This window comes from Lagopus leucura, unplaced genomic scaffold (genome assembly GCF_019238085.1).
Source record: "Lagopus leucura isolate 7727_CA_CO unplaced genomic scaffold, USGS_WTPT01 Super-Scaffold_1, whole genome shotgun sequence".
In the NCBI taxonomy this organism is placed as follows: domain Eukaryota; kingdom Metazoa; phylum Chordata; class Aves; order Galliformes; family Phasianidae; genus Lagopus; species Lagopus leucura.
The window spans coordinates 2,471,679-2,486,932 of NW_024962250.1; the positions used below are offsets into that span (position 1 = coordinate 2,471,679).

At 44.6% G+C, this 15,254-nt stretch overlaps 1 protein-coding gene across 1 annotated transcript; it reads right to left on the reverse strand.

Annotated features, from left to right (window-relative positions):
- Positions 1-8,416: 8,416 nt before the first annotated feature.
- On the reverse strand, positions 8,417-15,125 carry COMMD9 (COMM domain containing 9). The gene is made up of 6 exons (XM_042891694.1): positions 15,051-15,125; positions 14,836-14,961; positions 14,586-14,725; positions 13,910-13,944; positions 10,478-10,581; positions 8,417-9,388 (listed from the first exon to the last, which is right to left on the reverse strand). Exons 1-6 carry the CDS (start codon positions 15,102-15,104, stop codon positions 9,248-9,250), a joined length of 600 nt encoding a protein of 199 aa, XP_042747628.1. The 5' UTR covers positions 15,105-15,125; the 3' UTR covers positions 8,417-9,247.
- Positions 15,126-15,254: the final 129 nt, after the last annotated feature.

A 15,254-nucleotide genomic window follows, 5' to 3' on the forward strand; every position in this document is an offset into this window, starting at 1 on the left:
ACATACAGTGTCAATAACATAACAGGATTAAAGCTTGTTGCATCAGAATCAGCACAATTTTGTTGCCAACCAGCAGCAAGAGCACAAAAGCCCTTATGCAGCAGTTAATGCTCTTAGGAGGAGGCCCTCCTGCTTACTGCCCATGAATTGCAAATACTGACCCACAGTTTGAGGCGCTGTCTGTCCTCCAGTACTGCTCTGACTGCTGCTATGCCCAGCTTGCTGCAGGCTGGCTGCATGGTCACCAAAACCCAAGGGACCAGATGTGTCTTCTGTGTGGCCTTAGAGGCATCTCACCTCGCTGGGCCAGGCTAGAATTATAGCATATATATTTTTAACATAAGCTGTCTTTTTTTTCTGTTGATTTATAAGTATCAATCCTCCAAGGCAAGGTTTTGCTAGCTCTAATTTTGTTTAGGTTGGTTAGCAACCCACTGGTGTGTATTGCAACAGCAACATGGCACATGCAGATCTCTGCCAGCTGCTCTTCCCATAGCTGGGCTGGCTGCTAACATCTTCAGTTGCATTGCTCATAGAGTGTAGTAAAATTGATCCTTCCCTCTCTCTCACTTTTTTCCTTTAATGCTCCTAGCACCAAATAAAAGGAAAGCTGTAGTAATCGGAGCAGTGTTGGTGCTTTCATTCCCTTACTGCTGAGAGCCCCATGCTGTCTGTGGTAATGTCACAGACGTGCAAAGCTGGGATTAACATCAAAGAGTCCCTGGCCCATGTACCAGCAGCAGGACTGCCTTCAGAGCTTGCTCTAGTGCCGCAGTGTGCTAGTGAGGCATGGGGAAACTGTGGAGGTGGCTTGCATTTGCTTCTATTTCATTTTCAAAGGCGCAACAGGCCTGCATGCTAATACAATAGGTGCTTGCAATGGTGGGACTGCAGGAGGAAGGGGTCTATTCTGTAGTGACTCAGGGGCTCCTGGTGGAGCACTCGAGAGAGGAGGAAGAGAGGTGGAAGTAATGCCTGTTTTAGGGTTTTAAAAGAGCTTGTGATGTTTCCTGCCCAAGTTGACGCATAGCAGATCTCAAGAGAATGGTAACAGACCTGCAAACCTCTCTGTGGGCTAGCCCTATTAAAGGACAACATCTCAGCGTAACTGCTTAATTGCTGGTATTTCTCTGTTGGGTCTGAGAATTCCAAACATCATAAATGCAGTAATAAAAGTGGGTTAATAAGGCAATAAATGGCAATCATGAAGTAACTGGTTAACTTCAACTGAAAAAGAATGTGTCCTTCTATTTCATCTAGGAGGCTGAAGCCTTATTACATCCCTTCCTTGCCCATCTGCTTCACCTCAGGTTCATTTGAGCAATACATCACTTTGCCACTGAGACTCCGCTGGCACCTGCAGACCCTTCCCAAAGGCCTGCCAATGCTCTAGTGCCCTCCAGGACATAGTTGTCCTACAGCAAATCCCACAGTAAAGGAATGGAAACTGGGCAGCAGGGATCCAGCTGTGCAGATGAAGCTGGTGTAGGTAGGTCCATCTGGATCACCCAGGCTTGGTGCATGCAGAGGCACTAGAGCCTTTCTATCACTCTGCAGGGCATACGCATCACAGGCAGTAGTACCAGGGGAATTCAGATACATGTCGCTTCTTTCCTGTACGCAGCAAAGTCACAGTCTGTGAAAGGAGAAGCAAGGATACCGTGTCAGATACTGCTGGAGGAGGGTAGAAGTGCAGGACTGCAGCAGGAGAATAATCTTGATGTTGCTTCTTGCTGAAAGCAGCTGCCAGCCTACCTGGAAGGACAACAGGGGCTCTTCAGAAGCAAACAAACCGGTGCTCTTTTACTGTGGTCTCTATTCACAGCTTCCTTCTGAAGCCTTTCATATGAATGAAGTGGAAGGACGAACTTTTAAAGTGGGTCAGGGAGAGGTGAAGACTTGCTCTCAGCTATAAGCCCCAGCAGGACATGGCTCCTTGGAAGAGCATTATAACAACGACTTAGGTTTAAGTTCAAGAGCCAGAGCCGGTTGTATTTTCAAAGCTGTGTGGTGCTGTGCTTGTAAGGAACTGGAGAGAGTGATAAATTTTGCAAAACACTGTTTTCTTTGTAGGCAGCAGAAAATAAGTTCTGTCTTAGGGAGCACTGTACTCTGGCATTGACATCTTTTTTCTTGGCACTATTCTCAACAGACTTGTAAGGCCCATATACTTCCAGAGGCTTAATACCAAGTGGACTGATTAATTATCCCATCTCCTTACAGCAGGTGTAACTGCTTTCTACCTGCTAGCAGAAGACAGAGAGGTGAAGGGAGATACCCAAGAGTCACAGCAGAGATGAACCCACAGCTCAGAGTCTGCATTTCCAGACCTTTCACTGCCACCAAGGCTACTTGCAGTTGCCCTAGGATCCCAGCGGTGACATCAAGGCCTCTAGCCCTGCATGGAGGCCAGGCCAGCACTGCACAGGGCTGACATAGCTGGGGCACTGCCACTGCTCCCCTAGGCCCCTGTTCCTGCTCCCCAGGGGCTGTGGAAGGTGTGCAGGTCTCTAGGCAGAACCAGGCTGAGCTGCAAAGCTGCGCCTGCCATCAGGACAGCCCTGCGCCAGGTGATGCTCCTCCAAACCCTGCTAATGAGAGGAGCTGCTTGCGCTTAGCAATAAATATCATTAGTGACCAGGATATTTATTTTGTATGCAGTGATCATCCCCAGAGCTTTTTCACTCTCTAGAGGATTACCAATAAATTGAATTCATCACCTGCAAGTCGAGATCATTTTCAGTCACTAGCAGACTTCATTGCTCTTTTCATTGCTTCAACAGAGGCATTAAGAGTGTCTGTAATTTTTTTTTTTTTTCGAATGTTGGTACTTTCCATTTATTATTATTGAATTCTTGAAATAGGATGATGTCCTTCCACTGCCAGAATGCAGTCTGCTCTGGAGTAGAGGATAACAGCGCGTTATGATACAGAATGATTTAGGAAAAAGGAATTGTAGAGGAAGAAAATTTAACCAGAAGTGTCACTGAAAATACTTATGTTGTGGGAAATTGTTCTGGGTTCCCTTCAGATCCTACAGACTGGATGAGCCCAGCAGAGAGAGCACACATGTCAGAAGCATCTGGAATTCCACGCAAAGTGCTTCCTGGTGTTACCATAAAGCCATCAGTAGGAAACTCTAAGACTCACGTCAGAGCGTTAGAAAGCAGGCTCTCTTTAATATCAGCACTGGATGTGTGGGGATACGCTTACCATGTATGTCTTGCACAAAAAGGTCTTCAGTTTATAATCATTCGGAGGCCTTCCCAGAGGTACATACATGTTCCATACAAAGACTTGTGAACCTTTTCTGTTCAATTCAGTACAAACATTTGTGGAACCTCCCTTACCTATTCAATAAAAAGACACAGACCCTTAGCTAAACAAACTACAGGTTATCCATTAAGGGACTTAGCAAGCTGCAGCTTGTATCACTGCCTCTGAACGTTGGGCTTCCTCCCAGACTCCTGAGCAGTCTCTGGGAATACAGTCTGGCCATTACCCTGTGTAGATCTGTTTCACTTATCTAGCAAAAGATAAAAGACCACTGTCAAGCAACTAGAAAGCCAGAAATCTGATCCCAGAATAATGAAACTATCTTGGTGCATTACAGACAACAGACAGGATTCTTCTCATTGTAGATGAGAGCAGCAGCACCCTGTGTGTGGCTCCAAGGACAAGGTTTTTGCCTCTGGGAACCAGCAGCTCAAACTGAGTGCTGTGCAAACTGAGACAGCAGGGAGAATTACAGGTATATCTTGGTTTACATTTCTTGCTTAGGTTTTCTTCCCTTTTTTTTTTTTTTCTTCTTTTTTTTTTCCTTTGGAAGTGTGGGGAAGGTTTTTAATGTACTTGCCTGAGGACAAGGCAGCACTGTGAGCAGCTTTCATTTCATTTCATTTCGAGGGTCTCTTCTTTCCTGGGAGCTGTGTTACCACGCCCACAAGGGCAGCTTTGAACGTGTCTATTTTAGTGCCTTTCATACTGGCTAAGAACTTCTGAGTTGGCACCAAAGAGAGAAATTGGGTCACTGGAAAGCAATGTGTGGATATTGTAAATAAGATTACTTACAGGGCTGATGTTGTAGATGAGAGTGATAGTGATGTTTGAAGTTTACCATCTGTGCCGAGGAAGAGGAAAGCATCCTGAGAGACAGATGGTCAAGTACACTGTCATGCTGTCCTTTTCAGAGAGGGGAAAAAAAAAAAAAAGTTGGCTTGAAATGCACTTTTCAACTTTCTGTTATGCAGTGTGCTCTTTCATGGTTTTGTGTCTCTTTTGTTTTGGTCTGATCTTCTGATTATTTATTTGTCAGCAGACACATCTTTACAAAAGAGGATCAGCTGTCTGTTGACATCCAAGTCAAACAGTCCATGACTTTCTGCCATTCTGGTTTAGCTTAGCACGAGCCAATACTGACTGTTGTTAGAGGATCTTCTCCCCACCCCCGAGTAATCAAAAGTAAGGTCCTTTGTAGGCAGATAAATGAGATAAGTGCAAAAACAGGCATGGAATGAGGCTCTGAAGCCTAAATCGCTCAGAGTGCTCAGGAACCAGAGGACTTCTGACAGTGCATACCGTAAATCTGCAGTGAACTTTTTATCCAGTCTGAGCGCTGCTGCTATGCAGAGGGGAGATGCTGCTTGGCAAGCCTTGCTGACTTATGTAGTGCTTTGTTTGGAAGCAACAATGGAATTTGTCTTAAGACTTAAGGGTACAGAGTGGGGGCTTGGACACTTCTGGAGCTACAGGCACTGATGCAGTTGTAAAGATGTCAGGATTTCCAATTAGCCCAATTCCCTTTCTGTGCAAAGGCCAGGCACTGGTATACTTCAGCCCACTGATTTAGGTTTCTTATCTCATTTTTACAGCAGAGTCTGGAGCATCAAAGCAAATTTGATGTTTATTTCTTTGTAGGAAACTAGAAAGCCTGCTCCGAGGTCCAGATTTTCAGTGTAAAGTTTCTCTCCCTCATCTTATTTGCATGGCTGAGTTATAACCCTCTAAATTATAAACTGAAGCATTGGCAGACTCTAGCTAACAGCTCTAATGGATGCTATTATATTTCTGCTGCTAGCTGGCACCGAAGCTTCACCATCTCATCAGCATAAAGGGATGCTGTCAACTTGAAAAATCGTGTCTTGGAGGGAAAAAAAGCTATACCTACTATTGTTCCAAGCCTTTGCAGCAGCAGTACCTAGATGAGAATAAAGAGGAGAATGAGATTCTAGTTAGCTGTCTCTGTTCACTTGGTTTGCTTTGTGTATTTGACAGTGCTTTGTGGTGAGTCTGTGCTGCTGGTGTGCATTAGCACCTCCCCTTCAAGCGGGGGAGATGGTGGCTCTGCTGAGTGCGTGCGGGAAGGGAGCTTACTTTTGTCCCCAGCCTCTTGATAACAGCAGCGAAAGTGAGGTGAGAAAGCAACTGGAAAACGTGCATATATACAGAGAACAGGCTTCAGCTATACTGGATGCCATTGTGCTTTGTGCTGTTTAAAACTGGTTTGCAGCATGCTTGGGAAGGAAGGAGCTTTTCCCCACAGCCCCTCATCTTGCCTCCTTCTCCAGACCTGATTTTCACAGCACTCTGTTCACTGCCATTTAACAACAGATCTGCGTGTCGTTTGGGAAGGGCCGGTTTTGAAATGTTCCAAGTTGTCAGTGCTCTTTAAATACAGCTCCGACCTCTGCTTTGCTGCCGGACTAAATGGCTGTCAGAGCCGCTGCAGGCTCCCAGCCCCGGAGAAGTCCGGGTGCAGCTCAGCGGCTCTGCCTGCGGGACCGGAGATGGAAGAGCGAGAGGAGACCAAGCTCGCCATCTCCTGGGGAAGAAGGGGCACACAAGCGGCCGAGAAAGTTCTGTTTCACTCTTTCCTTTCATTCCCTCTTCTCTCTGTGGAAAGCTGAGACTGTAGGAGAATGTGCTTCTCAAATATTTAAAACGGCAAGCACGGGTTTAGCGACTGCTCTGTGGAGCACAGGTAGACTGCAAAAACTACAGCAGATGATCTGGTTAAACCTTACTTTTAACAATTATATGTTGCTTCAAAAACTAAAGCCTACCATGAGTCTATGCATATCTGTATATTTTTGAGTGTAACTCAAGAAGTTGATGGAATGAACTGTGTATACTCGTCCTTCACAGATTTCTCAGTAAAAGAAATTTGCTTAGAGATAACTCAGTTCCTTGTTGCTTGGTGTGAGTGAGTTATCACTCCACAATCAGGGTGTGTATAGCAGGTGCTTCTCCTCAGTACTGGAATTTTTGAGCCCCATTACACAGTGAGGGCTTGGGTTTTTCTGGAAGAAGCAGTTCAGGTGATTCACATACTGTGACTGCTCTGTTCTTTAGTAATGCCCTTGGACTAGACTTCTCCAGAGGGAACAACTGTGCTCACTCCTATTCAAGGGAGATGTAAACTGTATGTGAAGAATGGCCACTACCGTGCTGAAAGAAAATAGAGCTCACTCTGTTTAATTGTTGTAAGCAGAGGGCAATTTCACTGCTGCCTGTAAACGTGAGGGGAGAAAAAGAGTAAGCTGGGAGAAAACTAAGCTAGAGGAAAGAGTTGGTACAGGAGCAATCTGGTAATAAAGTTATGCGGAATACATTTAGGCTTATCTGCCAAATAGCAGCAATGTGTGGAGGAAGGATAAAAAAAACTGGTTTTGAGAGAGCAATCTTCTTGTGAAAAAGATCACGATTGTCTGCAAAAGCAGGCACTGTTCTCTGCGTTGCAGTCTCTGTAAGCAAGACATCAAGTACACTTAATGAAGTACTCTTGCTGGTTGGGTAATGACAGTTCTACTCAGCCTCTCTTGTTTTATACATCTTTTTCTGAGTGTTGAATTAAGTCTCAGCTCTTCTGGGATAGGTGATAAGAGCCAATAGGAGAATGCGTAACACTTCAGGCAAAGATTTGAAGGCAATCTCTCATAGTCTCCTAGCTCTTCAACTAGAGTACCAGAAGGACTTGAGATATACCACTTGAAGTCATGAGATGGCATGCTTCTGATGCAGTGGGCAGCCTCCGTAATTAAATCCTCATGGGCACTTTAGCTGTCTGCAGGTAGGGCAGCTATGACACTGGGACAGTCTCTTCAGTTCTTAGACTCTTCTCCACAACTACTCTACAGTTGCTTAATGGTTTTGTAATGAGAGCTCTTTGCACCTATCAGTTCATTACATTAGGCCTTACAACATTCTGACTTTATCATCAAGATTTTCCTCAGATCTACTATGAATGCTTCATCTCATTATTTATCTGTGCAGTGGTTCTTACCTTCTAGAATAAGCAATACAATGTATTTGAGATTTTTAAGGCTAGGCTGTTGCAGCAGAAATGCTAAGTCAGGGCTTGAAGCTGTGATTGAACACCTGGTGGGAGGGCAGGGCCAACCTGCAGGGGAGCTCAGGTGCATGCAGTGCAACACACCTGAGTGACTGGAAGGGGTGGAGCCATCCCCTCCCAGACCTCATTTAAGGGCTGGCGGTGGAGGTGAGGGCATCTCTTGCTGGACATCCCTGCCTACCTGAGGTCTTCCAAAGGTAAGCAGTTCTTTTCCTTCATTTTTGCATCTACAGCTGCTGCATTTGGGTTTGCCCTCACTTGCTGTAGCCAAAGACTTTGCCAGCCTGCTATTATCATCCTATTATAGCCGTAAAGGCAACAAAGCTTCCTCAAACTGAAGAAGTCTGTTAGGGGTATTTTCCATAGCTTCAACCTCGTGAAACAGATTTTTGAGTCTTCTCCCATCTCATTTCCTGAATAAATATGAAATTTACCAGTTTATCACAATAATGCAAGTGTTACAATCTTCACTCCACGGGGACTTCAACAAGTGACTTGTCATGCATCTCAGCTTGCTGCACAAGCTGCATTAACACAGTATCTTTTAAAAGCACAGGCTTTACTGTATTCCTTACTTATCTGTATTCCAGGCTGCACAGAGATGTCTAAAATTAATTAACAAAGCTCAGTAACTTCTGTACACATCCCAAGTGATTTCATGTTTGCAAAAACACAAGAGACAATATTTTCTGTTCTATGAAAGTTGGGACTGTATTTGGATGCAGAGTTCCATTTTGGTGCCTTAGGCAAACTCAGAGGAGTCTGGATTTTCTTTATTTCCTGCACTTCTCTACACATTCAGTGCACATATCTATAAAGTTTTAGGTCAGAGTACTCAACTGTGATATTGCATTGAGCTGGTGCCTGGGAAAAGGTGCCCTGAAATGTTACTAAAATGGAGAGAGGATGGTTTAAAAAATGAATCCATTTGAACAAGAAATAAAGAATTGCTTTTCAGCAACAAAAGTGAACATTCATTATACCAAGCTAGAAACCAGGCACCAACAGAAAGAGGCTGAGGTAACTCAGGACAACATTCTTCTACAGAAAAAAGGACTCACAAAATCAATTAGCAGTTCATTTTTTAATTAAATAAAGATTTATACAAACACCAGAATGCTTTGGAGAAGTACAGGCACCATTCATTGTAGAAAGGCAGCACAAAGACGATCAATTCTTAACTTCTCTAGTCTGCGTTTTCCGCAAAGTCCAAAGTCTAATAAACACGAACATTAATTATATGAACTCCTTTTTTCTTTTCAAACAGAAGGAGGAAATTGTTTGCTGCTAAAGATGTTCAGAGTAGTCATTTTGCAAATGGTGCTATGAAGCTGATCAGAAGGGAATGTGTTGTAGCATAATTGCCCCATTTCAAAGCATTATCCTGTAATAACAATCTGCAGCATGGCTGTGCTTCATTGAGAAGGAGAGCACTACATCTAGCATGCACCTCAGTACACACACATTACAGGGAGAAGTACCCTCCTTGTCTGCTAATGCTGGAAGGCAGCCCATTAACCAGCTCGAACCTTTTAGATCCTAATTTCTGGGCAGGGAGATAGCTGCAGCCAATGATGCAAGTGCTATTTGCCATTTCCAATTACGACCCTTGTGATTAAACCAAGCTCTGAGCCCTTAAACCTTTTTCTGAAATAGAGAACTGTTATTTTCTTTCTTTGTTTTTTTTTTCAACAACATTATGAAAACACTTTGTGGCACCAGGCCAAAGGAATGTTTACATGTTAGCTTTTGAAAAGCTATCTAGTTAACTCAAAAAATAAATCTTTTTAATTATGTTTGGTTAATACATAAAACTTTATGTAAGCTGCAACTTAGGAGAGTTGTGGGCACAGAATATTTCCCTTCCTGGCTGCTGGAATTCACATTACTGGGTTTTCATTTATTTGCAACAGCAGAAAGTTGGTCCCGGATTCTTCCTAGACCTTCTAACATAGTATCCAGGGTTTCTTTACTCAGTTCCACAGTCAGTGCAGAAACAACAGGACTATTACTACATAAGGCAGCATCTTCCTGAATCTGAAAACAGAAATGTAGCAGTTAGGTGTATGAAAAATCCTTTCACAGGTTTTTCCACTGCCACTAGGCGAGTTGGTGCTTGATGGAGAGAAAAAGAAAAATGTTTTAAACTTGGCAGCCAGCTTCAACCTGAAGGCACAAAACACACTTCTTGCCCCACCAGCAAAGTGCACGTCCATTGGCAGAGCACAAATAATTGTGTACAGCCATGAGTGGGGAAATTCTGAAGAGACTAACAGCAGCAAGCTGCATTCCTATCAGAAACATCTTAACAGATAACCAGCGTGATACTTAACTCATCCCAAACATAAGTGTTAGATTTTTCCTCTTCTTCTAAAGCCTGTTCTTACTGATTTGGGGAATCAAGAATGCTGCAGAATTGCCAGGTCACAGCCTGAGCCAATGGTTGAGCACCAGGTGTGGCTAATTCAGGGAGCTGAGGTGCAAGCAATGTACGAGTGACCAGAACGGGTGGACTGAGGATCTGCCACTCCTCACCCTCATTTAAGTATTAGCAGCTGAGGGAGCAGGATCTCTCTGGACAGAGATCTGGAGCTATCACTGGTCACCAGAAGGGGTGAGCTAATTCTTCTTTTTCATCTTCTATTGCTTCATAGCACTTGTATCTCAGTAGAAGGCACTGTCATTGCCTTCTTTTGCTGCACAGGAATACAAGCAGTACATTTGGCTATACTGACCAAATGATAGATGTGGCCAGTGAAGGAAGTTAGTAATCAGAAGTCATCTTCCCAATTAATACAGTCATCCACTCATTATTGAGTTACTTTAAACTAAAACCCAATGGATTCTCTGTAACTATTTTTTTTTTAAATTTTCTTTATTTCTATAGAGAACAATTGTGACCAGGGACAAATATGCTTCTCTCATCCTCATGCAAAGAAATCTCTCCTTCACGGTGAAGAGACAGCTTTCATCAGACACTATTCCCAGGCCCTGTGGAATTTCAAAGATCATCTCTGAGAAAGCCTGTTAGATGCACCAGATGCTTGTCCAAACTGTTTTGTGCTGCCACTGGTAAGTCAGGTATTGGACTCTGTTATTTTGATCCTGTTCAGGTATTGATGTTACCTTTAACTGTAGCAGGCAAGTAGGGACTGCCATTCTGTTGATGGTGTCTGAAGATGTCTTGATGTCTACCCTCCAGTCCATGTCAACCAGCCGAGGCAGGGAGACTGGGGGAACCAAAAAACAGGAATCAATTAGGCCTGACAGCACACGATGATGACACCAGAACAAGAACCTGTGTCTATCCCTATGTATGTGTTCTTCACAGACAGAATCCTGCTGGCCCTGTGAAAATGTACAACCTTAGTGCTACTCACTGGTTTCACATTGTTTTTATTTATGTTGTAATAAAGCAGTCAGTGAAGGCCTCTGCCTGACCCTAGAAGAACAAACAAGGTTCTCCATCTTCACAAGTAAGGATGGCACAATGCAAGACAAGCTGAATTCACAAAGTAGGTGAGAGAAGGGGAGTGGTAAGGTATCTTATCTCTTTACATCTTGCCACATGCAAGACTCAGCCATGTCAGCATGAGTTACTAAGGGACCTACTATGCTTACTGCTCTGTTCTGTAACTGGCAAGAAAGCACTTTGGATTCTTATAATCATACAGTATAAAGTGTTACTTCAAGCTCCTCAAACTGTGAACCAAAGCAGTCTGCAGTATTAGGATAAGAAAGGGAAACTGCAGTCTTCACATGTCCTGCCAAGTGGTAAAAAATATATTGAAGATACCATCTCAGTTTCATCTATCATAAGAGAAATTATTCAACAGTCTGATTGCAGTATTGACAGCAGTAGTTCAGGGGCTGGAGATCCCATGAGCCTTCCCGTGGGAGGTGACAGGTCTAACTTGGCTGCCCTGCTGAGGAATTTGTGCACCTGTCCCTTGCAGACAGGAGTAGAGGATATTCATCTATGATGGTGTATACTTACGGGAGCTTATTTCATTATGAGTCCTCAAGTGTCCCTAAAGCACCATGCAGGCTGGCATAAAAGCTGAGGTTGAGGTTATCCCAACAAATCCCTGGCACCAACAGGCTGACTGCAAATGCTCTTTGAAATCTTGTGTTTTTTCAACAGTGCTTTCAGCTGCCACCAACAGTTACTACACGGAGCATTTGAAGAACAGTCAAGTGAAACTGTGACGTGTGGGTGGCATGCAGACAGCTATCCTCCCCTTGTTCAAACAAAAACTTTCCTATTTTCATAAAGAAAATACACTTTTAACTCAGAAATCTGTATTGATTTTCAAATCAGATCTGCAGGTGTTGTCTCACATACTGCAAACCAGAGGAAAGCATACTTACCTAACCAATATATAACAGTAGTGTTCAAGCCCTATCTTGATTGTTCAATGATAAGGCCTGATTTACCGTGAAAACCCAGAAATTTGGAAAATGGCTGTAAGATAAATTTCTTGTTTAAAATACATACTAAGGAAGCAAGTTGTAAGGTGCGGTTTAACAGAGCACACTTATCACTCCCACTTGAAACTGTTGACACATAACACCTCTCGCATCTTTTTCAACTCAGTTTTCTGGTGAAAGCTGAGCTATGCTTCCTATGTTCAAAAGTGCAGTGTAAGATTTCCAGAGAAAAACAGTGAATTCTCACTAGGAGAAAATCTATACCGAGGACATCGAAGCACTGACAAACTCTTTCAGTTTGAAACAGGCTTTGCAGCTAACAGATACTACTTTGTCAGAACTGTATGAGAACAAATGGTTTCCAGAGGCATAAGGAAACATTGTTCCGATTTATGTCAGTTCAGGCTTTAGGAAGGAGTCTGAAGGAAATACAGGACCAACTCCACAAAACACTGGTAGAGAGGCGATAGCTTATTCTCCAACCCAATTTAAAATCTCAGCTATGGTGCTCAACAGGCTTGAGTGTCTGTGCAAAGCCTTAGTAAGTAACTGCTAATAACCATATTTGATATCTATTTAAGAGTACCAGAAGTGGATGAAAAAGCAACGATAGCTTCTACAGAGTGCTATGGAAAGAGCTGTCCCAGCAGGCAACTGCAGCCTGTCTGGATTCTGCCAATCATAAAGTGTCTAGTCTCTTCCCCAAGCATTTATCCAGTTTGACCTCTAACCCTCCTCCTGATTCCTGGCACTTGGAGAAGTTTATCTATGTGGGGAATGGCTCTTCTTCCTCCCATCAGCAGAACTGTGGGGGACAATGCAGAATTGACTGCCTTGCCTTTTGCATTTGGAACAAATTTCAGTTTATAGTCCATCATGGCAAGCATTTGGCAACATTTGCAACAACATAAAATGCATCTGTTTAGTGTTGTATGTTAATTTGCAAAGATTGATTGCTGGTGACTTAGGAAAGACAAAAAAGCATCTGCATTTTCATATTATCATAGAACAATCAGATGGGTTGCTGTCTTTAAATCTCTGCTTTTGTTCCTATGTAATGTATGTTGGATGTTTCATGAATATAACACTAAAAGAATCCATCATTTCTTAGAAAACAGTCTTATGCCGATGGGGCTAAATACTCATCTGTATAAAAACATGCAACTCAGAGCGAAACTCCTGAGTGGCTCCAAGCACCACACACTCAGCCTTGCTTTTGGGTTTTGAAGTCCTAGCTGTTACATCACGCTGGCACATCAAGCTTGTGCCCGTTTCCTCTAATTTTTGATCCTGTTAATGATACAGGAGGGAGCACTGTGTCTTAGCAATGCCACAAGTGCTTAGCATAAACATGCCTGTTTTTATTGTTATTAGCATTTTGCAGTAGTTTCTTCCTCTTCCCTATTTTTCTGCCATTTATACTCCATTAAGATCTTTGAGGGACAGCTGTTTGCCACGTCCTTGCCATACTGTTCACCTCTTGGGTGCTATCCTCTCTGCATACAAAGAGAATGGCCAAGATCATCTATGCAGGCATTTGTGCGTCTCATTTGCAAGGCCCTGATGTCCTACAGTTGTCAATAAAAACAAAACAAAAAACTTTTAGGGAAAAAACAAAGTGGTATTGCTGTATGGAACGCTTAACTGGAATGTAAGTCTTTGCTGCTGTTATCAAAAGCTGTACTGCTAAATTACATCATGCTTTGAAAAAGTGAGGAAAAAGCAAAGCTGAATATATGCCAGGGACTTTTTGGAGCATGGAAGAGTTAGATGTATTGCAGATATTCCCCAGTACTGTGCACTGCATGTGTGCATCACTTCAAGGCTTGAACGGGTAAGTCAAGAGTGCTTCAAGTTCAGAAGTCTGGCACTCTGCAACGTAGCAACAGACTGAGCATGAAATGGAAGTTGCTTGATGACTGGAAAGGATTTTAGCACAGTAGCACGAATCTGAATAAAACCTTGTTAGCCTTTGCTAAGCTGTAGGATGCTGCCATCATACAGCTTCTTCTAAGGCAAACAGAGATATGTCTGTGCTGTGCCATCATGAGAGAGACTGTGAGGTACTACTCTAACCTCCAGGCTCTGTCAGATGATCTGAGGAACATGACATAATTACAGACTTACTCTGACTTGCTTGTGCCTCATTTCTCCAAGCAGAACTGTGAAAAAGAGAAAAGAAAAAAACAAAACAGAATCAGCAACACTTGAAAAGGGAAAGAAGAAAAAAACCAAAAGCGCTCAGAGTGGCTTATCTCTGACAGGAGACACCAGGACTGCACTGGTGATCAGGGGAGAGAGACTGCTACTGAGTGCTGAGGAAAGGTGGGCAGTGGTGGAGCAACATAATGGCCAGCTCCAAGTTCTTCTCTGAGTCCAGCTCACTTGAGGTGTACACCTTTTGCCTCTGTTTTGTCAAACTGACCAGCTACCAAGCATTGAGTCATATGGGCACCAGAGCAGCTGTTCTCCACTGCTCTGTACTCTCCTGTACAGTGCCTCAGCAGCATATAAGCAGACAGTCCCTGGGTGCTGAACAACCAGATCATACTTCAGCGGTGAAACCCAAACCACTGTTTCATCCCCATCTGTGTCACTGTTCTATGGCACAGCTGAGCTCGAGACAAAAGCAGTTTTGCACGATGTGAATTAGGTGCACGGCCATTTCAAAACGTTTGAAGGACAGAAGGAAAGCCCCCTGTGTGAGCTTATCCCGGCCCGTGAGCCGATGCCCACGTACCAAAACGCGCACCTAAGCTTTACATTTGCCACTGAAAGCAAACAGCAGGCGCTGAGCACTCACGCATTCTCCAAGATTATTTTAGTTAAAAGATTCTTCAGGTTTTGGTGGAAGTTTTCTGGAAACAGAGCGAGGATGTCCTCGGCCCCCGTCAAGCCGCGGAACACGACGTGCCGGGTGAGGCTGTGCAGGGCGGACACCAGCTGTGGGAAAGAAGAGGGGAAAGGGCTCTGCAGGGCTCAACAGCATCACGGCCGGCTCTCCCTGCCGCAGGGCCCAGCAGCCGCGGGGAATCCCGCGCGCCCTCTCGTACCTGCGCGGCCTCCTCGGGGCTGCCGGCGATGGCGGGGCAGGCGCGCTGCGCCAGCGGGCCGAGGCGGCCGGGCGGGCAGGAGAAGCACTCCTGGCACAGTTGCCGCACTGCGTCCTTCGACGACGCCTGTCGGGGAGCAAAGCGGGAGGTGCTGAGCAGCGGCCCGGCAGCAGGCAGTCCCCCACCGCCGTAGGATGAGCACTGCGTCTCCTCACCTTCAGCAGGCTCTGCAGGGCGACGAAGTCTTCCTCGCGCACCGCCGCCGCCATCTTGGCGCCGACGGCTGAGGCGGGGAGGGCGCCATGTTGGGGCGGGGCGGGGGCGGGCTGTGGGGCACGCCGGGCGCTGTAGTCCCGCTGTGCTCCTGCTATCGGGGGCTGCGGTCGGAAACCCACGTGGAAAACTGCGAGGTTATTTTG